The sequence below is a fragment of the Microplitis demolitor genome, chromosome 8 (genome assembly GCF_026212275.2).
Source record: "Microplitis demolitor isolate Queensland-Clemson2020A chromosome 8, iyMicDemo2.1a, whole genome shotgun sequence".
Classification (NCBI taxonomy): Eukaryota; Metazoa; Arthropoda; class Insecta; order Hymenoptera; family Braconidae; genus Microplitis; species Microplitis demolitor.
Genome location: NC_068552.1, coordinates 17,513,282 through 17,539,115, shown reverse-complemented (window position 1 = coordinate 17,539,115; position 25,834 = coordinate 17,513,282). Strand labels below are relative to the sequence as shown.

General features: G+C 33.1%; 2 protein-coding genes across 3 annotated transcripts in view; one reads left to right on the top strand and one right to left on the bottom strand.

Moving 5' to 3' along the window:
- The window catches only part of LOC128667275 (uncharacterized), a 49,101-nt gene that overhangs the window by 17,113 nt on the left and 6,154 nt on the right, over nucleotides 1-25,834 (bottom strand). Inside the window, exons 2-3 of the mRNA XM_053741468.1 lie at nucleotides 9,755-9,854; nucleotides 48-181 (exon numbers count right to left, since the gene is read on the bottom strand). Coding sequence (XP_053597443.1) covers nucleotides 48-181; nucleotides 9,755-9,844 — 224 coding nt within the window. The 5' untranslated portion in view covers nucleotides 9,845-9,854. The remainder of the gene's footprint in view (nucleotides 1-47; nucleotides 182-9,754; nucleotides 9,855-25,834) is intronic.
- Nucleotides 811-3,591, top strand: LOC103578373 (uncharacterized). Of its 2 annotated transcripts, none has more exons than XM_008559451.3 (7): nucleotides 811-1,319; nucleotides 1,397-1,522; nucleotides 1,622-1,742; nucleotides 1,839-1,980; nucleotides 2,334-2,517; nucleotides 2,602-2,742; nucleotides 2,806-3,591. In XM_008559451.3, the coding sequence occupies exons 1-7, from the start codon at nucleotides 938-940 to the stop codon at nucleotides 3,009-3,011; spliced, it is 1,302 nt and encodes a 433-aa protein (XP_008557673.1). In that variant the 5' UTR covers nucleotides 811-937; the 3' UTR covers nucleotides 3,012-3,591. The 2 variants fall into 2 exon arrangements, with proteins under 2 accessions (XP_008557673.1, XP_053597442.1); XM_053741467.1 differs by having other exon boundaries at nucleotides 1,170-1,314.

The following is a 25,834-nucleotide window of genomic DNA, read 5'->3' as shown; positions in this document are numbered from 1 at the left end:
TAATTTTTTTGACTCATAATTAAAAATAAATTAAAACTGGTACTTACGATATCGCGTGGATTAGTTCTTGTCGTTGTTTTTCTTTCACTTTAACACTCCCTCCTTCGGCAAGTGCTACCTGCAATTCTCTCTGTAGGACAGCTAGTTTTCTTCTTTCACCTTCGAGTAGTAAGGAAGTAACCTGCAACAAATAAGTCAATTGAATATGAATGAATTGATTACACTGATGTCAAAAATTGATTTAAATAAAGTAACAAACAAAAGTATCCCTCAATAAACAGAACTGCAAAGCAAACGTTGCTTTCCAAAAAAACAATGCCAATTTGGGGTCAATTGGACAACAAACTTGTAATTTCAAAGTTTTTCCGTCAGATGGACAGCAGACGGCTGTCAATCTGCAGCCGCAGTAGGATGACAGTTGGAAAACGAAATTTCCCAGCAATTTGATTTCCAATAGACATCAACTTTTGACATTTTCAATATATATTCGTACCACCAGATAGCATGCAAATACGGTTTAGAGAAGTTAATAAAAATATAAAGAAAAATATTCTCGAATTTTTACCCCTCTTTGTCTTTGTATGAAAATATTAAGACGTGTAATTTTTTCATAGTATTGACAACATTGAAATTGACATTTGAATGTAAATTATAGCATCAATTTGATCTCATTATCGACAAAATGACAATTATCATGTGCTCGAATATTTGTTATTGTGATAATAAATGTTCGAGAAAAAAAAAATGACTAATCGACAAAAGCGTTTATATACAATTTAAACGTTCAGTAAATGTCACTGCACTTTTTGCTTATTGTTTGAATGAAAAGTCATTTTAGTAATCACTAAAAAGTTAGTAGGTTTTATTTCACCAACTTTCTAATCAATTTTTACTATATAAATAATAATTGAGTTATTACTTGAAGAAAAAGTATAAAATGGATGAAATTTTGTACTCGCATGTATTTAAATGCATTTTTGGAAATACAAATAATCCGATAATATTAGAAAAACTAAGAAGAGTTCATATCGATTGGAAAAAAACAATCGATAAAATTCTTGAAACAACGGATATATGGAAGAAGGCATGTTTGAATGAAATCCCATCAGAACAAATCTCCTCTATGATTATAAGATTATTTCCAATGCTTTCTTTCGAACATTATCTTGAACTCGATGACTTAGAGGTTTGGCGTACTGTTTACATTTCGTATAGAAAGTGGATGATATTCTCGAAACTTCGAGTTTCAGTCGAGGCCTATTATGAATTCTCTGAATCGACAATTCTTTCTAAAGCAGTTACCTCGTTTGCAAGGTGTGGTAAAGTATTAATCATCTTAATAAACCATTTTTTTACTTTAATAGATATAATATAATAGTTATTTTGTATTTTCTAGAAAAATATTTTGCTATTGGAACTAAACATAAAAAGGTTTATGTTTTCGATTCAAATAATATGAACAAACCCACATATACGGTAAATTTTGATGATGGTATAAAAGACATTAAATTTTGGTATCCTGGTAAAATTTTAATTCTATTTAACCATAATATTAGTTTATTACCTATGACTAATAAAAAAAATGATAATTTTTGTATATGAATATTTATAATAATTTCAGCTACTGGTGACTTATTCTTGGTTGTAATTGTTAGGCCTTTTTATATTAAATTTTTGAATGTTTCTACTATGAATGAAGTTCCGAGTATCAGCTTTAAGGTACCAGAGGCGGATGCTCTAAGGTAAAAAAACCTTTAGTTTCAAACTCAATAATTGTGATGATATGGCTCAGATTCTTTAATAAACATATTTTTTTTTATCATAACGATATCTTTTAGTGTCGGTACATTCGATAAATTATTTGGTATAGACAACGGCGTTGTTAATGAATATTATTATACTGATGGTGTTATAAAACAATATCCAATAACTCGTATACCGAAAGGATTTTGCGAAAAATTACACATAGAAAACAAAAAAGTAAGGTTGCTAATAAAATATATGAATTTTTAAAAAAAATAATAACTAAGATTTGTGACGTAGTGAAAATCGAGCTAGAATATAAGACTCAGAAAAAACTTAAAATTTTGAAGATCTTCAGGCAAACTGACAGTTAGATAATAAAATTTAAAATTATGTATGATCCGAAAGAAAAGTTAATATATAAAATTTTTAACATCTATATATAAATGAATAAATAAGTATATATATATTTATTTATTTATATTTATATATCATCTCTTCTATGGTCACGAAAACCTAAAAATAATTTGCTTTATTGTACTTCGGTTCTCTTAAATTTAATACTTTGTTAATAATTAAATTTATTACAGATTATTTATGTAGCGTTGTTCAATAATTATGTAGCTTTGGAAAATTACACAATTTCAACATCTGGCGACGGATATACTGTTATGCTTCCAAAGAATGTTACATATTTTGATGATTCCTCTATTTATGAATGTAGCAATCCGAAGTTTGTCTTTCTCACTTCCAATGTCATATTGCAGAAATCAGGTTAGTTTTTATTTTATTATCAAATTTCAATAATTTCTATAATCATTTGTAAGGTAATAGTAATAAAAAAAAAACATTTCGCAGCCAAAGGAAACAGTTGTCTCATAATTTGTGATCACCGATCTAAGTGGAGAATCTATCACCCATTTCGAAAATTCGGCACAAAAAATTTAGTAACTTCCGGCATATTACACGGAAAAATTTTGATTTTGGGATTTAAAACGGGTACGCAATGTTTAATTAAAATTTTTCCTATAAAGTACAGCTCTTACTGTCATTTATTTACAGGTCATGTACGGATCTTTACTGTAGAAAATTTAGAGCATCTTAAAAATTCAACGTTAGATCTTAAGTCAGGAATTGAATATCACGTACATACTAAATCGATAAATTGGTTGCAAGTTACTGAAATTCAAGAAAAATTAATCACTATTGCAATTACAGACGACAAAATCTATTCAATTAATTTTATCTCTAAAAACAGTATTGAGTAAATAATTATTTAAGAGAATCATTGTAACATCGGCGATTGCAAAGTGTCTATTTAGAAAAATAAATTCAATATTAATATTAAACACAAAATTTTAGATAAATGGATAAGAAAGACTTTTAATAATCTCGCCCTGACAGTTACTTTCTGATGAGAAAGTTGATGTTAATTAGTTGCGATCAAATTGTCGGCAATTTTCTGGGATAATTGAAGGCAACTTATGAAATCGCCAATGTTTGCGACCAACTTGACGACAAGTCGACTGTCATCATCCTGCTGCCAACTTGGCTAACAGAATAAAATTTGATGTGTACCCTGATAGCACGAGTTGATCGTGAAAAAGTTGGTCATTCATTAGATTCCGACCAACTTGACGACAATTTGTCGACAACTTTAGCTTTTGCAACTTTTGACTACAAGTTACCGCCAACTTTCTTAGAAAGTTGGCGCCAGTATGGAGCCGCAACTGGAATGCAAGTTTCTGAGAAAATTTTAAGGAAACTTACCGTCAACTTATGATTGCCAACTTTTGGCGGTCAACTTGGTGTCCAGTTGCGACTGCAAGTTTCTCGCCAACTTGGCTATCAGGGTAATTTATTCAATTTGCTGACCATTGATAATGTAGAAAATATATTACCGCTCAATATCCACAGTTGCTAAGATCTTTTCCGCACTTCCTGCTTAGATTACTGCACATCTACTTTATCATACGTCAAATATTTTATATAAACTTGAACAATGAAAAAATCGTTAATGCAAAAATTAAGTAATAGAATTTTAATGAAAAAAAAAAAAAATTCGTTATTCCAAAGTATAATTAGGAAAATAAATATTTCGCAATTAATACCGTTAGATAATTCAATTACTATATTATGTGTTACGTAAATAAAACGATAATACATATCTATATACATATATTACATTATGAATAAAATAGTTCACACAAGAATTTCCATAAAAACGGTTCAGAAAATAAACCATATTTATTTCTGCGAATAACTCATTCACTTGTAATAAATTTTCTATTATATCAACAATATAAACTGAATCCCATAGCTCATGAATATACCTTTAAAATATCTTCTATTGCATTCTTACAGCGAATATATATTTGCGTCAATAAATCGGAAAAGGCATTATATATAATATTACTGCAAATAGAATGAATACTTTAAGCATAATTTTATTGCTACAAAGTATTCTTATGATTTATATTTGTATTAATAATTATTACGCCTCTTTACGATCTATGGGAGTCTTATAATTTACTAACTATTGTATTATTGCAGTATATCATCGAGTAATTTATCCACATGCTCTACACGCTGACAAAACACTACAAAACCATATGTGTTTTAATGTATCTCTAACGAACCGCGGTCACACTGTAAAATTCACTTTCCTGTTTATTACGATAATAATCTATCCAATATATATACATATATATGTGTAGTTAATATGGTCATGTATACCGTAATTCACGTACGCATCGGCCCGTGGGTGAATTCCAAATAACGTTACAGCTACAATAACATTATGTTTTTCATATGTATTTTTATTTGCTAGCCTAGTAGATTTCTTGTCTTTACATCAACATAATAATGATGATGATGATGATAATGATGATGATTATCCCGATGATAATCATCTCAAAATGTACTCGTGCCATAATTAGCCACCGAATAGGCACGATTTCCTATGCGATTAAACTGTTATTATTTCACGAGTCATATATAGATATATATAATATATATATATATATATATATATATATATATATATATATATATATATATATATACAATGGAGATGCATACGCAAATGCATTTAATGATGACCAGCGAAGGGCTTGAGCGCACATATAAATGTTGTATCAAGTGTAATGGTCTAATCATTACGCTGACTGACGCAGACATTGATTCTCAATCAGCCTCTATATCGGTATTACTGTTGTTATTATGATTATAATTATTATCATTATTATCATTATCCATTTGTGAATTGTGCATTGTGAATTCTGTTGAAACTTATTTTGAATCCGGATGCGGATCGCGATTTCCACTTAAGCGCACGGTTTCTATGATGTAAACTATTAAACTGATGCAATTATATATACATATATATATATATATATATATATATATATTTGTTTGCAGCATTCGTCCGGGTGTTATGTTTATACGTTACCGATCATGGGGTTGTGTACTAGATTTATCTTTTGACGGATCCTTCATTGCCAGGATGATTACATCGTGTAACAGTTATTTATGCCAGTGGTAACATCACGCCTACGCTTTGCAATTTGTTTATCTTTGGTCTAATGCTCTTGCGGAACAACTCTTACCCATACAGTCTTAATATGTTTGTTATGTTTGTTGTTTAATTATTATAATTTTATCATTTTTATTTATTTAACACTACTTATGTGTTATTAAACAGTATTATGCCATAATTTTCTTTTTTACATGAATTTATTATTATTTAAGTTCATAATATGTAATACGGATCTAAATCTTTAATTACTTGGATCTATGTAGTTCTTCATGGACGATAACTACAAAAATAAAAAATTGACGTTTTTTAAAAAAATTACGGGACTTAATAAAAAACAAGTAAAAAATTTCAAACTAAAGATTTACAGGAGGTTGTCTAAATTTAAATTAGATATTGTGATTTGAGGTCTTCTATATAATTACAGTATAGAAAGTAATAACTGTAATAATTCTATTTAAAGTGACAATATCCTTATTTCGAATTTAATCTAAAAGATATATATATGTAATGTTATACGACGACAAGCAATTAATTTTAGCAACCGCAAGTAATCAATCTCTGTAAAAAAAAGTGTAAAAAAGCAACTAAAAACATATTTGACAGGAAAATGAAGAAACCGCATAATCTTACGAGTAAACCATTAGCTGGATCTCAGCAATTACTTTCGACGAGATTACGTCATAACGACTCATCTCTCAACCAAGTAAAGAGACTTCGACTTAGACGACCTTCTCAAGCCTGAACTTCAAAACTCTGCTCTATCTCCGGCGTCTCCAGCTCATGTACAGCCTGGCTCGTACATATAAAGACGATAAAGCCTCGATGCTGACTGGTAACCAATAGCAACACTCTCACCAGTATCCGTGGGAACTGGTGACGTCGAGCAGGATGAAAAAAAATTATCCTTAATTTTATCCTCATCCACAGCCAGCATTGGGAACTCTCTCTGAAAACGAATGGCCGATCACGGGACATCCGTGATGTCAGAGTCCTCAATGCTAAAAAAAAACTAAATGAATCCCTCGCTCACTCAGTCAGTCACTTTTATTCTCAGAGCGTCATTATCTATTAAGTATTGGAAGTGGTTGCGTGGTTGCGGTCTGATGCCGTCGGTTACCTTGCCCTTAAACGTTACGTCCGGACACAAAACTCGCGGACGTTGACTCTCAATCCCATCGTCTTTTAGCACACACACACATTATAAAATATAAAAAATACCCACACATTTTTAGATTTCTCAAAAACTCTCTCTCATTGAAGCCACTGCTTCCCTACTCCGCTCGCTCATCCTCACTATCCATCACAGACATTACATCCACTAGTGAAATTACACGAGCGGAATATCGACAAGACACTCAAATAATATTCCTACCGCCGTCATGTCGTACATAAAATTACCACATGAAAAGATTCACATTATTCGTCGTATCTTTACTAGCACCCAAAGATTTATTCCAACGTCAAGCAATTTGTGTTTTAAAAATTCAGTTACAATATCAAAGTCTCTATTTCCTCGCGCCGTTTGCTGCTGATATGATAGAGAACTTGAAAGTCATGAGTCAAAAAAAATAATAAATAAATTTATGAGCACGAGCTACAATTGATTGTCGATCAGTAAGGCTACTTAAGTTACACTCAAGAGACCACCTTTCACCATTACGTCTTGCAAAACAACATTGTGTGCTGCGTTTTGCAAGATCGTGCACCTCCAAAGTCGTTTGTGCGGTGGTATAGCACTTGCTCTCCCAGGAACTAAACCGCTTACGCGATTTATGCATCGACCTGTGCGGTTACTGTACTCTGATATATATACATATACATGTATAATATCCATATATATAAAACACTAACATACCACCCACTCAACCAAAAGACAAGTAACTCAAGACGAGATGAAAGGACGACCGGATTCTCCTACTGACGGGAAGTGTAACGTTTGCAAGTGTAAATTGACAATCTCTTCTGTACATGTCTTTCTTTTAGTGTACATATATATAATATATAATATATAATCTCTCTTTTCAGTCTAGAATCGCGTTGCAGCGAAAGTAGAGCGACTTTACATTCCACCCAAGTTATTTTGCATACTGCCCTGTATTGATATTTTTATTCGATACGAGTTCAATATGCTTTCAAACATATTCATAAGATTCTATTTATATCGATACCTATGTTTGTAATACACCTATAAGAGCTCTGATAAGATTTATGCTACGAAATATATTTATTGGCTTTATTTAAACTCAACTACTCCGCGTCTTTGGTTCCAAAGCTTCTAAAATTTTTTTAAGAGAAAATTGTTGAGAAAAAATATTTTTACATAAATGTAAAGACTCTTTAAGGCCAGCAAGTAATTTTAAGACGATAATAAGTATTTATTTAATGACAAGATAAATATATTTAGCAAAAAATAACTTTCTCTGGCAGTTTATGTTTGAGTTGTTATATTTATAGACTTGGAATAGTACATCAGTATCTTGATATTTAGCTATGAATAGGTTATATTAAGAGACCGTGCATAAGTAGAAACAGAGCAATTACGTCGGACACGCGATCGAGAAAGAATAATTCGTGCATGATGAGTATAGAGAGAAGTCAGTAAGCTTTTATGTCGGTTTTATTTTACTGCAAGATATTTTATTCTCGCACGCGCTGCCATTATGTTTTATCATTACTGCAATAATAATTATTATTATTATCATTATAATAAAAGAATATAATAGTAAAAATGAATAATTATTAACACGAAAGTGAAAACCCACGCGTGCGCACTTACAGACCCGTGACTAGATTCCGCGATGACCGATCCACAAACTAAGCTGTAGCAATGCTCCGTAACATTACGAAATTATAATTGTAAGCCTCTGTATTTATTATTTCTCAAGCTTCTTCTCAAGACTACATTGTTGCCACGTAACATCCATCAAAATAAAACCCCACGATACCAAATAAATAAATAAATAAATACACAAAGTTAAATAGAGTACCGGACAAACTGGTGTTATTATTTTTACGTAAATGGTAACGACTGGTTTATACACAGCGATGGACAAACTTGATACCGATGACTTCAGAGCACTAAAATTATGTCAATGACAAGTATTATTAAAAATAAAAAAAATACAAATGTAATCTAATAATTTAGTCAGCAAGATGTCAATTTAAAACAGTTATTTAAATAACCTCTTTAATACAAACAAATAAATAAAACCTAACTCTCTATTTTTATTTAGCAAACATAAGTGGAACAAATTTGTCAAATAGAAATCATCAATAAAAAATTATTCACAGTTAACGAGATTCGCCATGACAATAACAGTATAATATAATAATGATGATAATGATGATGATGATGATGATGATGATGATAAGAAGAAAACTGATTAGTGAAAATAAAAGGATATTCATAAACATTCCGAGAGTTGAATAAGTAAGAGTAGCAAAATATAATACTCGAACCTACTTTCTTCGATTCATTCGATTTCAGAGGAGACCCAAGTGCTCATACTCTGTACGAGTACCAAGTGGGTTTCTTATTCTAGGTCATAAGTCTCTTTGAGTATTATATTCTATAGCTATGGCTACTGTGGCTACACTCAGTTGAGTTGGTGTGCAAGTATGTAGATATTCTGGCCCACTAACGACTATATGATGACTGTATATATGTATATAAACAGACGAGACCAGGTGCATATCTACAGACGATACTAGAGTGACCGTTGGCCTCTCATATAACCCGAGACCACTTGACTGTTGCATGAATGAATAACCACTAAGGTTATATCCCATTCAGACAGGTGCTATAGTAAACTGATCTAACAATTTCACTCGTCTTTCTTCAGCACACAACATATACGCGCATTTATTTGAAAACTTCTCAACACTTTTAGCAAATAAAATTTTCTCAAACGCCTGAAGACGGAAATGCTGAGGAAACTTAAATGGCTTTCTCTCTTCTCATTAATTGAAAGATATATGTGTATATATATGTATAAATACAATATTCTGGGTGTGATATTAATTCAGGATATATATTATTATAAATTATTTACTTGCTAAATGTGGAGCGAGTGATATTTCAGTCCATGGTTGGGTTAAATAACTCAAACTCCCGGAAAAATTTGAAAGATACTTTTTGTGTTTATGTAGATATTAAATGAGAATATTGTGGTAAAAATATAAAAATTATTAGTGAAATGAGGATGAACGGGCTGTCTGAATAGTAACGTGGATCGTGGATGGAGATCGGAACAGAGATTGAGGAACGACACGTGGGCGTTTTCAGGCCCGAGGCTAAATATCCTAGGTTATGGGAGTAATACAAAGTATGTGTATTTATGTATTTATATTCCTCATCTATATCGATATCTATATCTATATCTATATCTACGGGTTTGTGTGCAGAGTTGATTGTGCGGTTGCACAGAGCAACGATAAGGAGCTAAGAAGATTGAGAAGAAAACGGTCGCTCACCTCAAGCTGGACTCCAAAGAGATCCCTCGACCTTCCTGGTCTCTGGGATTGCAGCTCTTGCATCTGATTCTCCCGGTCGACCAGACCCATCTCGTGGTATCTGAAAAAAAAAATAAATAAATAAATGAAATTAAATAAAAAAAGTTCTAAAAAATTGATCAATTTATATGAGAAAAAAAAATGTCACTTTGAAAAGCCATAAGCTGATTTTATTTACCATGGGAGTCAACCGCGTAAATATTTAATTATTTAAAAAGCGACTAACAATCAGCACTTTCGATATAAATTTTTAACTTTTAGCGCCAACACAATAACGCCGGTTAAATAATATCTGTGTAATTATTTAATTAAATAAAATTAATTGAGCTTAGTAGACAATAGAGCTGATCAGAGAACAAGGATCTTAAAGTTAAGGCATCGTCGCCGTGGTTTAATGGCTTTGGTGGGAAACCCAGCAAGGTTACAACAGTAGCATCCTAGTAATAGAGGACCCAGCCAGTCAACCAGCCAGCGAAAGGAGATGCCCTAGGACAACAAAGAGTACACACGATCTTTCAGACAATGCATGTGCATAACCTCGACTTGCTTTAAAACTCTTACACATATATAAATTATATATATATACAATATACAGTATAAAATACTAGACAGCACACGGTATTTTACAGCACACCGTTACCTCCTTACTTCCGACGAGAAACAGAATTTGTTGAGTTTAAATAAAATGTATCTATATTTCTGTGTACATAAATATGAGAATATATGTAGGTGGGTAGGTATAAAGACAAGGAAGAAATATATAGATATATAAGAAGACTAACTGCACAGAGTGAAGAAACGAAGCAAGTGGAAATTACCAACTAATTATTTCTAATGAATCGTTAGCATTACGACATATCTCAGCAAAGGTACACTCACACAGCTATAACAGAAGTAGCTTTTTGTCCTCATCAGACTTTGATAAACAACCCCGCGGTGTCAATGTCGTCTTGGTGCTCTTGCTCCTCGTCTACTTATACTTTATACGTTCCTTCGGGAGTTGACAAACGAGATCCTGTAACCAACCAACCAACCAACTAAATGAGCTTCTATGAATTTATTTCCTCTCTGCACTCCATATATTTTATTTTTAGGAAATAATATATAATATAATAAGTAAGCCCTCGCATCTCAATCCGTATTATAAAATCACGAGCAAGACATTCGTCTGCAAGAGTAATTGCCCGCTTCCCTTCCCACGTTAGTCATTCGCCCGACAATAATTTGCATTCGGAAGTCGATACTCGGTGTATTAGTTCGGAGCCACTCGTCGAGTTTACTATGCAGCTTAGCTGAACCACGATGGACGATTCAATATTTATTTATATTTTTTACCTTAATAAATTTATAACGTTTTAGCGTCTTTGTGCTGAATTAAGAACCCATAACATAAACTGGGCGATTAAAATAGTTGAGATTAAAAATAGTATTAAGTGTAGAAGAAGGAGAAGAGGAAGAAAACCAACGAATTAAAATGGTTAGAGGGGGCGAATAGAACTAACGGGACCAAGATACGGATCATTAACGCGCTACCAACATCCAACATACGTTACTACATTACACTGTTGTATTCCGATGGTATATTACCATCTTGCTGGCTACCTACGCGTTACGTCTGCTTCTGCTCGTGATCTCGCGTGCTCACTCGCGGATCTATCTCATACGTACGCTCGCTCGAAAGTAAACTTAATGCCAGAGTTAATGCTAAAGTTAATGCAAAGCTCAACTCCGATCGCAATTGGATAGCGCTCTTGGTTTAATCCGCGATTCCGAGCGAGCTCCGAGCTACGAGATACCCGATGCCCACCTTCAGGTTCTTTAAACTCATCAGCAGTTTCTAATCTAAGCTTTTATCATGATAATGATAGTAAGATTATTATGATGATTATGATGGCGCTGATGATGATGATGGGTTTGATGTATGATGTACAAGTCATCTTCATTACAAACTCGCAATTGTAGAAACCCTCACTTTCACATTTTGCTTATAATATAAACGCTTTCCTGATATATTTAATGATATAAATCAGCAATTACATATATAAACATATTCATTTATTTACAAACTTTGCGGTTATCTGGATTTGTTGCCGAGTAATTTACGATGTTGGATGTAAAGTAGATGTTATACATTTGGATTAATTTATCGATTGTTGTGAGCGTATTGATTGGCTTTTAATGGGAATTTTATTTTGGTTAGCAAGAAAAACGAGCGATAAAAGAGACCTACTTCAAGGACTTGGATTACTGCTGGTTAATTCTTCGAGTTTAAGACCAGGAAAAGTGAACGAGTCTGTAAATATATATAAGTTATAACTTGATATATATGTATTGAGTAATCGGTTTATTATGCTGAAATTTCAGCATCTAATACCGGTTTATACTTTAATAAAATAACATTTATTTGAATAAAATTTAATTATCGGAATTATTTCATTTTATGGATGGAACTAAAGATGTTCAATAAATTTATCGAAATAGAAATAGCCAATTTTATAAAATTTCTCTGGGTAATTTAAAAGGTTTAGTAATAGATATATCTATATATTTATATAAATTGTTTGGGTCAATTAATTAAAAATTATCATTTATTACAATCTTCGGTTGTCTTAAAAATAAACCAACAGATAATATTATTAATCATTGGAATTAATCATAAAACCTGTATATAAATAAATTAATTAGTTTTTTTTTTAAATTAAATTGAGTCGATCATTTGATATCTAATCGAATTTATCAAATTTAATGAAATTTATTTTTATTATTAATGCAATCGCACTTGAAAAAAAAGTCATATTTTTTTAGAGCTCAAATTACATTTTATAATAATGTATACAAGTGCAATTTTTTAAATTATAATTAATAAAGTTATTAATGATAAAATATTTTATTTTTTAATAAACATTATTTTCAAAAAGTCTAGTTTACTAATTGGGTAGGCAGTACTTATGAATTTTTGCTGTGTAATTAAAATATTAAAACAGTTGCTAAGAAAATTTAATTAAACCCATTAATTGATCAGTAGTAATTTGGAAAATTTTTTTAAATTATCTACTAAGTTTTTTTTTTTAAATCTATCAATTGTCTTTTGCTTAAAAATTTTCCAAGTATTCAATCAATTGATTTTATCTTAATTAAAAAATTTTAAAAAATAAAAATCGTTAATTATTAAATTAATATTTCTTAAATTACATTCAATAACTCGCGGCGGCAGCTCGACTTAAATTCTCTTCGTTATTCAATAAAAACTCAAATTATTTAATTAGAGAATTTCAAATTAAAATAATTAAAATAATAAGTATATTTATAAAAACGTTATTTACACTCGTCATCTTGGCGAATGATAATAACGTAATATCATAAAAAAAATCTTATCATTATATGAACAGGCGCCTGCGTGTGTCGCAGTACAGCTAAGTTACTCTCACACACTTCGATCCTCATCCATCCACACACTCACACACCCACACGTGAAACCATTTCCCACATCACACCCATACTCAATGCAACATGTATGTGAAAAGCATAACGAGCTTTTGCAAATCAACCACTTTAGTACTTTGAGTTTAGTATTTGTTCCAAGATGTTAACATATATGCACACGGCGATCAACCCCTTTGACTTGTCGCGTTGCATGAATTTACTTTATTATTCACCTTCATGCTCATATATATATACATGCACACATATATATATAAAGTAAAGAGACTACAGCACAATTAACTGCACGATACAGGAAAATATAAAGCAGAGTAATCACTCGGACTGCCAGTACGGCATTAATTAGAATTAAAATCCTAACGTTAAAACAATTCATATCACGATTTAATCGGTTTAATAAATTTAATACATCACTCTTTATCGTATAATATGAATAATAATGATAATAACTGAATATTGACTGTTGCATAATGCAGTCTATTTATTTGGTGCATTGAATTAGTATATTTAATATTTAATATCATCTGCATAAAAAAATTCTGTCAGTAAATTTCAAAATTTTAGAAAATCCTGAACTTCGAGTTGATAATTTCGAGAAAAAAAATTTTTTTTTTATTTCTTGATCTCGTTGCTAATTCTGATGAAAGTCAAAAAATATTCTTGAGACTGGCAAAAATTTATAATCGAATTTTTTTTATTTGAAAAATTTCGATAAACGTCACTGAGAAGTATTCAGGTTAATTTATTTTATTTAGAAATTTTTCAAAAGTTTTACAAAGAATCAATTAAAATTTTGAAATTATCTGGAATTTGAAGTTTGCTGTTAAAATTTTTAGGAACAAATTTTTTTTATTGAAAAATTTCGATAAACGTCACTGAGAAGTCACTCAGTTGAAATTTTTTTTCATTTAGAAATTTTTAGAAAGTTTTACAAATAATCAATTCAAATTTCTGAACTATTTCAAATTTGGAGTTTGCTGTCAAAATTTTTTGAAAATAATTTTTTTTTTACAGGTATTATTTTTTTTTTGTTATTATTTATGGTTCACTTAATAGTAGGAATCGTAACCACTGACAGAAGGTTTTAGAATGTTTTATGGTACCGGGTCGTACCTAGCATTGATTTAAATATGATAATGAAAGTTTTCTGATTTATTAACTTCACAAATTAATGATTAATATCAATTTAGTATTCCACCGAAACTTATATTGAAAATAATTTTTATGTGAGTGAGAGTAAAGTAGAAGTTATTTAATTACCAAATTTATAAACGGAGGATTAAATGGCGGTAATTATATTAAATGGCTGTTGAATGTGCCAGTGTTGGGATCGATTAAATAAATAACGTGCCGGCGTATCGATAAGTAGGTTGAGAGATCAACCAAGACCTTTACTTTGCAACAAACTATTACTTGACCCAGACGCTCGCCGAAGTAGAGCGAATTGCGCTGACGAATGTGAAATCATGTCAAGATTGACACTAATTTGTCAGCTTGTTATTTTTTGTTCCGCGTAAAAAAATTACTAAACTCTCGCAAATCCTTCACGATAATACTCTATCTCCATAAAATATGAAACAATTCAAAAAATTACCACTCAGCGATTAGTAATTAAAATGGTCAACGAAATAAATAGCAATGAATATCTACCCTTAAAGGTCATTACCTAAATGCCACATCACTCGATTTAACAAGCAACCCTCTGAGAAAAAAATATGAAAAAATATTAAATTTAAAACCGGTATCAAAGTTAATCTGGGGTATCTTCATAACATCCGATAGCTTTAAAAACTAACCATCCTTTTTATTTTATTTAATAATCATAATATTTTTAATATTTTATTACAAAAAATAAATGCTGGCATGAGATCAGTTTACACGAGGGTTAAAAAGAGTCGTGGGTGGCTCATTTCAGCTGCGCAACTCGCGGCTCGAGAATCGATCAGAGTCTAGCGGTGATCGCTCGAAATCTCGCGTGTTGAACCGTTTGCGTGGGCGTTTCACCTACACACAAATACACATATATAATATGTATATATATACAACAGTATGTAGGAAAGGCAGATTGTCAGCGTCAACATTGCCAGTCGGATGGGCCTATACAGTGGCCAGACATCGGGTGTGTAGCTCTACATCACGGAGGGTATACATACATATAAATCTATATAAACATATATGTATATTTAATACTGACACAAACACAAGTATATAAAAGCATTAGTAGTAGTTTGGTAGGAAGGAAGTTTTCTATCGATCGTAGCAGTGTTTTGAGGTCAGGGCGCTGCGCCAGCACTGCGGGGACCGGCGGTAGCTAATCCTACGGACCGGAAACCGGCAACCGGCCTATACCTAGTGGTGTTGACGGCACCTCTACAACTAAACTATATAACTATATTTTGTAAATAATCCTACTGCGGAAGACGCATATTCTTATTCTATTGTCTGCCTCCTCCTCAATCCCTAACTCTCTCTTCTTCTTCTTCGTCTTCGTCTTCTTCTTCGTGTCCCTATTCCTGCACACACTTTATCTATTAAGTATTAAGAATATGTGTGCTGACAACTCTACTAAAAAAATGGTAATTATTTAGGCGGTTGAGTCTTCCGCAATGCGGAATCACTGAAAAAACTTCACATGGTAAATACTCAACTTCGTTGTTGGATTTTATTTAACTTTACTTTTATTTATTTTTAATGATAGGAAATAAGATGAAAAAAAATTTGCGGAAGCGCAACTAAAATCCAAGCTCTTTTGTTGCTGTTCCGATACAATCGGGTTTAATATTATCGGTGCTTTTTTTTTATTTTTTCTTATTATTTTTTTTCTTATTGAAGACAAGACTGTCGGGAAGCAGGTGGGCGTCATACCTCGCGGCTGTTATTTCTGCACGCGGTGGCCTGTACCGCAAAACCTCAAGCGCGAACTGACAGGTTAAAATATTGTTGGAAAAAGTGTAATAAATAAATAAAAATAATAATAGTAAAAAAAAAAAATAATGAACTTTCATATCTGTCAATATATTTGTAAGTATGTTGTGAGTCGAGTGTAAAATGATGGCTAAAAATATTGCGACAGTTAAAAAACAGGAAATTGTAATAAAAAGTACGAGGGTGATGGTTCGAAGCTCAGCCATTGTCAGCTGTAGATTTTTTTTTCCCTCAGTTAATGTATACATTTGTATGCCTAATGCATTTTATTAATACTCCCCAGATAATATTCCAGAATATTTATATATCACGAAGGGCTAGACTAATTAAGGGCATTAAGTAAAAAAATGCGTTTTTTAAAATCTTCATTATTTTCAGTCCTTTTTAATTAAAAAAAAAAAATACTGATTGTTTATTTTCTCAAAAAAAAATTTTTTTATTTTTAGTCAAAGTGGAGTAGCCTCGAAAAATTATTTTTGACTACTGAAAAAATTTCAGTAATTTTTTTTATATAAAATCGTTTTCAAAAATTAGTTCACGACATCGCATAGGGTTTAAAAATAATCGTATTTATAATTAAAGCTCTGGAAAATATAAAAAAAATTTTTTTTCACAAGAAATTCAGGGTAACCCCTTTTTCCAACCCTTTCTATATATATTTTATTTAAAATTTATAGTAGTTTTAAAATAAAACTTGAGAAATCGAATATGATTTGCTGTATTATAGACATATGTGGTGACATAAGTATAAGTATATATATGTATATGTATATGAATACTTATTTTGATAAATATTTAATGATTAATGAGTGACTCAGAGTGTTTGTACTCATCACTTAAAAACAGGGATAAAATAATGCAAGCGCTAAAGGTTGTAACACGTGGTACGAAATAAAAAACAGCCACGTAGCCGCAATTATTGTTCGTGCAGCATTAAACTAAAAGCAAAAAAATGTACTCGTTTTCTGCGAATACACAAGTGCTATCGGTGATGGCAAATATGTGATAAGTTTCTCGGAAATAAAAAAGGAAGAAAAATGTAACTTTTGTTTTTTTATGACCGACAAATAACAGAAAGTCTTGCATATTTCATTAGAAAAATAAAAACCTTGGAACACGAACGTTCATTTGCCGATACAATTATTCTTATTATAATATCTTTAATGCATTTAAATTGTTTGTCAGTAATAACTGATGACCCATGACTGCCGACTGCCGACTGGTGACTGCTGACTGACGTGTAAGTTTTTTAACAGCGAACTCTTATCCGCGATCAATTATTTTCCCAGTATTTTCTTTATCGCCTTTTCTTTATTTAAATATTGTGTATAAAAAATAATTTTTTTTCAACATAAAACAAGTAATAAAAATTATATTTTATGTTTTTAAAATGTGCAGTACGGACAAAGTCATAAGATCATAACTCGCATAGATTTAACGCGATAATACTTGAGTTAGAAAAATTATACTGTGTTACTAGGGGAGGTAAAAAAAAAATATATAAAAGGGTGAAATAATATTACGATGCAACTATACCACTTGTATGTATATAATGTATACAGATATATATACGTGTAATAATAATATAGCGTGAGTTCCATGAAAGGGCCTCGACTTTTCGATCGTTTTCTTAGGTCTCGCAACGTCATGAGGGAAACGAATAAAAGTACTTGTATATCCACTACACCCTTATTCGGTCTACCTTATAGCTCACAGTACTTAACTTTGTATATATAGGTATACATATATTTATAGGTACTCACGCACTCAAGCAAGTCCGGAAGAGCTTTTATGAGCGCAACGGACCGCTCGTCAAAAAATGCGGACCCATTTGGATATAAGGTAAATACCAAATATTCTCGTGACTGAGTAGAGGCCGAGTTAACTGCGATACGAGTTGAGTCGCGGTAGTAGAATCTACGAGGGCGAGGGGAGCTTTTTGGCTTATCGATTCGCTCGGCAAGTCACGCCAAGTACAAACCACCAGACAACTTTCAACCCTCTTACGATTTAACAACACTCTTGTGTTCAAAAAGTATATATGGATATAGATATATATATATATATATATATATATATAAGCTGTACTCTGCAAAAGCATTATACGTGGCCTCTACATATAAATATGTAAATATATGTACATTTTACGAATTACAACACTTTTATAACCTATTTCTGATAATAAAAATATCCAGGAGTTAAATTCGAAAGTTGTAACTCTAAATTAATTTAAACGTTGGATTTAATTGTATGAGATAATTAGGGTAAAAAAGTAAAATGAATAAATTTTACAATAGAGTATAGAAGCAAAGCTCTACTCGGATAGTTGGGTCACGCGAAGAATGGGCGGAGATTCCAAAAATAAGACCATTACCGATAAGGCGAGCGTGAGGCGCGGCGTCGGTCGGGCCTAGAGGTGCCGATGCCAGGTGATAAACCCAAGGGAACACACAAGACGGGTGAGTTAAGGGTGGCCTTACTACCACACTCACAGTTTAATACTACGTCATAAAAGACCGGACTGCCTGCTATCGCCAGCCATTCCTTTACTAGAAGACAACAGGGGTGCAATGAAATACATCAACATTGAAATTACGTCTAACATTGTTGCTTGGATGTGTCCACAAAAGCCCACGTTGTTGAGCCCCACACAACACACATCACAACGTTAATGCAGGTTCCACACTTCCTGTTTGGCCAAGATCACACCGGTCTAATTGGATGTCAGGGTTTGTCGCTTATTCACTTGGCAGCCTCATTCGTCCGTCAAACCTTCCCTCTATATATATATATATATATATATATATATATATACTAAATTTTCTAAGGTCGTAAGCCAGCAAATTTACTCACTGATCTATTAAAAGTCAAATAAAAATAAATAAAAAAATTCTAATTTAAAACTGCAGGTTAAATTAGACGGTAATAAAAAAGTAAATGAGGCAAAACGTCAACAAGACAAAAAATAGTCTTATAAACATAAATATAACAAAATAGGAATATGTAATATAGATAGAAATAAGTAACGATAGTTTTATATGAGCGAATCGCGTGACTAATCACGGATCAATAGTTTGCCTGAAGGTTGGCTCGATGTACATTCGTATTACAGAGTTGCACGCATCATTCTGAATATATATATATATATAAATATATATAGATGTGTGTACATGTATATACCTTCGGGGGCGTGTTACGTGCTAGGTTTGTGTGTTCACGCGTGTGTCTTGATCAGTAAAAAAAATACATAAAAAAATAGTAAATACATGTAGTATACATATATTTATGATTCTAACGAGTGCATATATTATTTAAGTTGAGTTATTATTTTAAAGCCGCTATCGAAGAATCACTTTAGCGATCGTCATCTGAGAACTATATATAATAGTAATGATCGAATGGACGTTAATGTAAAAGAGTAATGTATGATTACGATTTGAGAATCCCGATACTCGATTAGTCATGTAGTGTAGATTTGAATTCGATCAAATGCACACGATTTTATATTTATTTAATATATTCATGATTGCATTCGCCGAGGCAAGGTAAATAAATGTACACACGAATGAAATATAAAAATAAATATCAAGTGAGGGTGAAAAATAATAATCGGACAGAAAAATAACAGCCAACAAGTTTATCGTTGGTTTAATGTGAATATTAAAACCCAAGAAAAATAAACATAAATATCGATCCGCGGATTCCGAGAGCGGAAAATGTCACAAAAGGTCTTTTATATGTTGTAATTTATTTCTTTTTTTTTATGTCAATGATCGTCTTATACTTTATTTTCGCTATAAATTTAATATTTATCATAATTATTATTTATCTTAATTAATAATCATTAATTTCTAAACAAATATTCCGATCCGCAACTTTTAAATTAATTTTGGCAGTTGAAAACTTTTCAAAATTTTCATAAATATTTTCAAATTTCTAGTATTTCCAGAAGGTTCAGAGTTGAATTTTTTTTATTTATTATATAAAAAATAAAAAAAATAACCAGACACTAAAATTATGTATAAAAGAATAACATAAATAATAAAATACTGTTCGACGTTCGATTATCGTTTCGTCTTACTCTTTTGTGTAAGTTGATACTTCTTTAGGTGAAATGATTGATAGATAGACTGGGTAGCAACTTTTATTTTTTTAACGTCCATTCGTTCTGAACGCGTAGTGCTTTCTTAGCGGACAAGCTCAGCTAAACTAGTTAAGTATAGAAAGAGAAAGAGACGGCAAGGTAGCTCCTCGATTATGAGGAAGGGTGAATATCGACCGGTGGATGTCCATTTCCAAGTGTATAGCGTGCCGCCCAAAGAAACTCCTCTATATCTATAGATTTTTTTTCCACCCAACCGTGGTTCCTTGACTCGTCACAACTATACTATGTATCGGTGTACAGATACAGCCGGTGGGTGGCAGCCAGTGGGTGGTGGGTGGTTTTCCATGTATAGGTGTCCATCTATATGTGGATGCGATAGAGAGTTTATTATGCATGCGCAAATGTCACTCACGTTGTATCATTATTGAAGTACTCGACGCAGCAATTTAGTCCCCTATGCCAACATAACTCCGTTATCGCTTAAAAAAATATGCCGGTAATTTGAATAAAATAATTAATTATTTATGTATCTGATTGTCTTTGTTTTTCATTATATTCTTTTCTTATTTTTATTTTTGCTTCAATGAATCGCGACATAAAAAAAATATTTTAAAAATGTCAAATTTATTTATATCTGACAGTAGATTTTTGTTTTAGCACATCTTGAGTGCTCGTTATAGCTTTACTCTGCTCATGTAAGTACCAGAGAAAGCGGGGAAAGTTCTCACGATGCTGGAGCTGTGATGATAACTATAGACTGAGGCTGAGACTGAGACTGAGACTGAGGTAAGGGTGAAGTGAATAAGATAAAGAGAAGGGTCGAGTTCTTAGGTCACTCGGTCGTACACTCGGTACAAGTACGATGATATATAATTATCGTTTTATATATCATACACGCTTAGACTCGGGACTTAACTTGTTAGTTCGTCTTCAGGCGCTGTACTACAACCTTCCAAGACTGTCAGAGTTGATGCTCGAGTTTACTTCAGCTCAACTTATATGTTTCTTGTGTGTATATATATATTTATATATATAGGAGAGAATGGAGCGGAGTAACAAGTATATAGGAATAGAAATAAACTTTAAAATACTTGTATGCAGTTATCGTTGGCTGTTAAATGGATCTGTGGATATATATATGTATATGTATGTATATACTCGAGTTGAGTGTATAGATGTTTGAATGCAAAACGAGAGATACGAGAGTAGAGGTGAGTAGTCGATGAGTACCCGAGACAGCGAGACGGCTGGAGAATCCAAGTGGAAGGTGACTCAACAATGAATGAAAGGGAATTCAGGAAATATCAATACGTCACTTTTTCTTGTTATTTTTATATTACATTTTTTAATCGAAAGGTTTAAATACCGGGAATTATATTTGTTCTCTTAAGATAATAAAAATAAAATAAATAAATGTGATAGTATAAATTAATAAGTCATTACTGGAGACAAGTAAAAGTGTATCGATAATCGAAAGTAAAATAAAAAAATAATAAACATTAATTCGAGGAATAGAAGAATTACAGAAGGACAGAGAGCAGTTGGATCTAAAAATGTACGTTCTTTAATTTAGCGGGTTATTTTTTTCCACTCGAATGACTGGTCACGCAAGCACGCCCGTAAGTTTACGGTTCGTGTGCCGCGAGACGGAAACGAGCATCGGGTGCACACATTGAGAGCACCGCAGTTCACAGAGAGCACAGGTAAGCCCACCTGCCACCTGTCCCTGCTCTAGTTTCATCTGACTACGCCTACCTAATTCCCGGGTTGCCAGACGAACGTCGTCCTCATCACCGACACCAATTTACCAGCAACAGTAACACCAGACAAAGTCCTCTTGCTTTTCATCCTCTACCTCGGTCGGTCTCCATCGCCACCAGACAATCGGCCTTCGAACAACCAGCCACCGACAGCTCAGCGAATTCCCTCGTTCATCCGCAGAATTCCTCAACCAAAGTAAATAAATTCCGCTGACATCACCCAGGACTTCCGTTATTAAAATGCGTCTCAGCACACCTCGCTAACTATTTTTTATTAAATTCATGGGGATTTTTTCTGATGTTTTTAAATAAATAAAAGTTAAGCGAGCGTAGAATGGAGATGGATAATTCAGTAAGTTATAGTTACACAGGCAACTAATTTAGCTGAGGAAGTTGTTGGGGAAAGTGGTGGTACCAGTAGGGCCAACAATGTGCTGGCTGTTGCAAGCACACTCGTACATTTTGTTTACAAACTTGAGTATTTCAAACAAACCCCATACTGCCATCGCATATACATTAGCCTGTAAACGTATGTATATATGTATGTATGTATATGAAGAGAAATAATGAAAATTTGTCAGAGTCTTTTAGGTAAGCACAGGTGCACACGCGAATTTACGTGTTGGTGATCAATGGGAGGTCGGTTGTCGAGCCAGTCGACGTGTGTACACGTGGGCTGGCATGGCAACGGGTTCGATAAATAGCTCGAGCCGGCCGCGAGCGGCGAGCTTCCGGTGTCGTTATCGCGCTGGGATATCGAACTCGCGCTAACTCACTCCAGTCCGTGTGTAAGCCACGTATATAATACTGCGCTAGCCACACTAACGTAATGTAATGTGCTTAAAGTAAACTGGTGTACGTGTTTAATACTACTGAGAGTATAAAGTGTAGAGTGTAGAGTGTAGAGTGTAGATTGGTATTAGAGAACCGCGTGCTCGCGGCATATTCTCCAATAGAGTATAACACACGAGGGTGTTATTCGGCGTTAGCTGCCTCGACATTAACGTTGTTTCCACGACGTTGATTCGTCCATAAGATAAGCTCCATTCGATCGACCGGCACTTTACTCCGCTCTCTTGCATGCACCTTCTATCTACAATATATAAATATATATGTATATAAAAGAGTACTAGTGCTAGTACCTGCACAAAGATCTGATTCAAATGAAACGAAACGGGCCTCGACTGACGTTTAACTAAGACCAAGCTCTTGCAGTGCAGTAAGAAATAACGAACAGAATCCAAGAGAATTATTGCGATCATTATCGATCTAAAATGCTTTAGCTGTGCTGTAATTATTATCATTATTGAGAAGAGCCCTATTTCTAAAGACACGTAGTATTATTGTACTTACGACTTGGTTTTATTTCCTTGTTCGACTCACCCTCGCTTATATTTATAACGCGGCTTTACACCCGATGTATATCAATGGTGATATATGGAAGCTTTACTGTCGCGCGGTTTTACGTCAATGGCCAATTTTATGTGTGAGTATAGATATCGCATGTGTGTGTGTGTGTGTGTGTGTGTGTGTGTGTGTGTGTGTGTGGGTATTAAATGAGTGAATATTGCAAGTATTACTTTGGCACTCATCCTGAATAAAGAGTTTCCGAGCTCGAGTAAACGACGAGCTAGAGAATACCAGGTCGCGCGTGTACTATTTCCGGCGATCCCCTCATTCACGTTTTATTGTCTGTCCCTTTATGGACTAGTCATTATATATATGTATATATATATATATATAAATGTTTTATTTTAGGTTTTTTTTTATGTTGTGTAATTGTGCGACATGTTAGATAATAACCAAGGACAGCAAGTTTAATTTAAAAATGAGTCATTGGAGGCCGCTCTGGTTAGCTTTAGATTTAAATAATATAAATTTTAGTTGTGAGTGTTATCAGCCAGGTGAATGACTGAGTAATCTATGGACACCCGCAGCCAGCAGAGCAGATGTTTAATTTAATTTATTTTATTTTATTTTATTTTATTTAAAAACGAATTTAGTAGTTGAGCCGTTGGTGAAACTGAAAGAAATGGAGTTAAATAATATTATATTATTGCGTGAATTTAAAAATACTTATGATTATTATTATTATAACCATTATTTAAGCAGTAGTGTTTTGTGCTCTTTAAAAACAGTTATAAAGGATTTAAAATTATCTGAGTTAAATAATTGGCGGTAAATTTTATTTATTAATAAATATTAATTAGAAAATTTACAGATTAATAATATTTGATAAAGAATGTAATTTTAAAAATTTTTATTTAAATTTATAAAACTGATATTGTCGTAAGAGAGGCTTTGAATTACTTATGTCACCTTACCCGTGTATTTATAATTTGAATATTAGTTGGCTGAACAGGCATACCAGCGAGTGATGGCATTGCAAGATCCACGATTATAAATTGCACATCTGTGAATTCTTCCAGTGCCAAGACCCGTCAGTATCCATCCGACAATCAATTATTTTTCACATCCTCTCTTTATGAGTTTAAATACTTTACTTTGACGGTTATTTTATTTCCCATGATGATGAACAAATAAATTATATTAGCGTCGTTTATTCTTGAATGAAGGTTTCTGATCTTGTACGTTCTATTGTCTATTCTTTGAGCTAAAGATCCAAAGATGAACTTTCTAAGATCCTCCTTGCTCTCGTCGACGACCGAACAAAGAGACGCACATCTAGTGATTGTCCTTCTCCCGTCAACGTCCCTTCTTGCGTACGAAAAGGAGAGAAACGGGGTCTCGTGGGAAGCCTTCTAAGCCTCCTTCAAGTTTCCGAGTACAGGAATCTTAAGAACTTACGAGAGATTCCAAGGTTATACGCCGTCCGGCTGTACCGCGAACCCGTGCCGAGAACTTGCAGCCGCGAAATTATCGCCAAGAAAAAAAATTTATAAAACAATGACAATAATAATAATAATAATAATAATAATAATGATAAATATAATAATACTCAGTACGATACTTTTAACCGGCTGCTAACTTTTGCGAATGAGATACAAGTCTAATAAAAAAGTAAAACTCAGCACACTGGGAGTCGTATCGTTTTATGAAAATCCCTGACACAGCAACTCTGTGGGTTAATATAAATTTCTTTTTTTTTTTTTTCCTTTATCAACTACACAAATTTTTGAAAAATAAAATGACCTAGAACGCGGCGATTTCACTGAATAAAAAAAAATTTGAATATAAATTTAAGTATAAATATAAATATAAATAAAACTAGTGAGAATGAAAACCGGAAAGGCACTACGCGTGGCCGATCGCACGAGTAGCACCAACAAAACTGGCTGGCACAACTCGATACCAACGTACCAAAGAGTGCCAGAGTGTCCCTCGTGATTCGTCAGCCGTTGTTTCCGTACCCTTTCCGCCCTATTCCCCTATTTAACGAAACTTAAACATAACTCGACGACTAAATTTGCCCTCGACGTTAACGTTATGTTATTTTGTGTTGTATTGTTTTATTTCATTTTACTTTATTTTAAATGCCCCGATCGTTCCTCGCGACTGACCACGGGTGAGCCATAAGCCGGACGCAAAAGGACGGGCACGAGGGTGCGCCATCGCGGTCTTTACTGAGTGAGGAGGACCAACAACCACCGGAGTCCGAGGAAGACTGACTGACAGAGTTAACCCGTCGTCATCACTAGCGTCGTCAACCGCGTCGTCGTGGTTCCACAATTGTTGGATTACCGAGTCCTGTTAGGGGAGTTTATTATAGAGAAATGGAATAAAACTCAATACGGCTGCGCAATAGGGGTTAAAACTACCCCTTCCTATCCTTACCTCTACCTCTACCCT

Bases quoted from the DNA above. Each gene is read 5' to 3' on its own strand.
- LOC103578373 (XM_008559451.3), top strand. From the start codon at position 938: ATGGATGAAATTTTGTACTCGCATGTATTTAAATGCATTTTTGGAAAT. The intron at 1,743-1,838 runs GTAAAAAAACCT...GATATCTTTTAG, and splicing joins CCAGAGGCGGATGCTCTAAG to TGTCGGTACATTCGATAAAT. The intron at 2,518-2,601 runs GTTAGTTTTTAT...AACATTTCGCAG, and splicing joins TGTCATATTGCAGAAATCAG to CCAAAGGAAACAGTTGTCTC.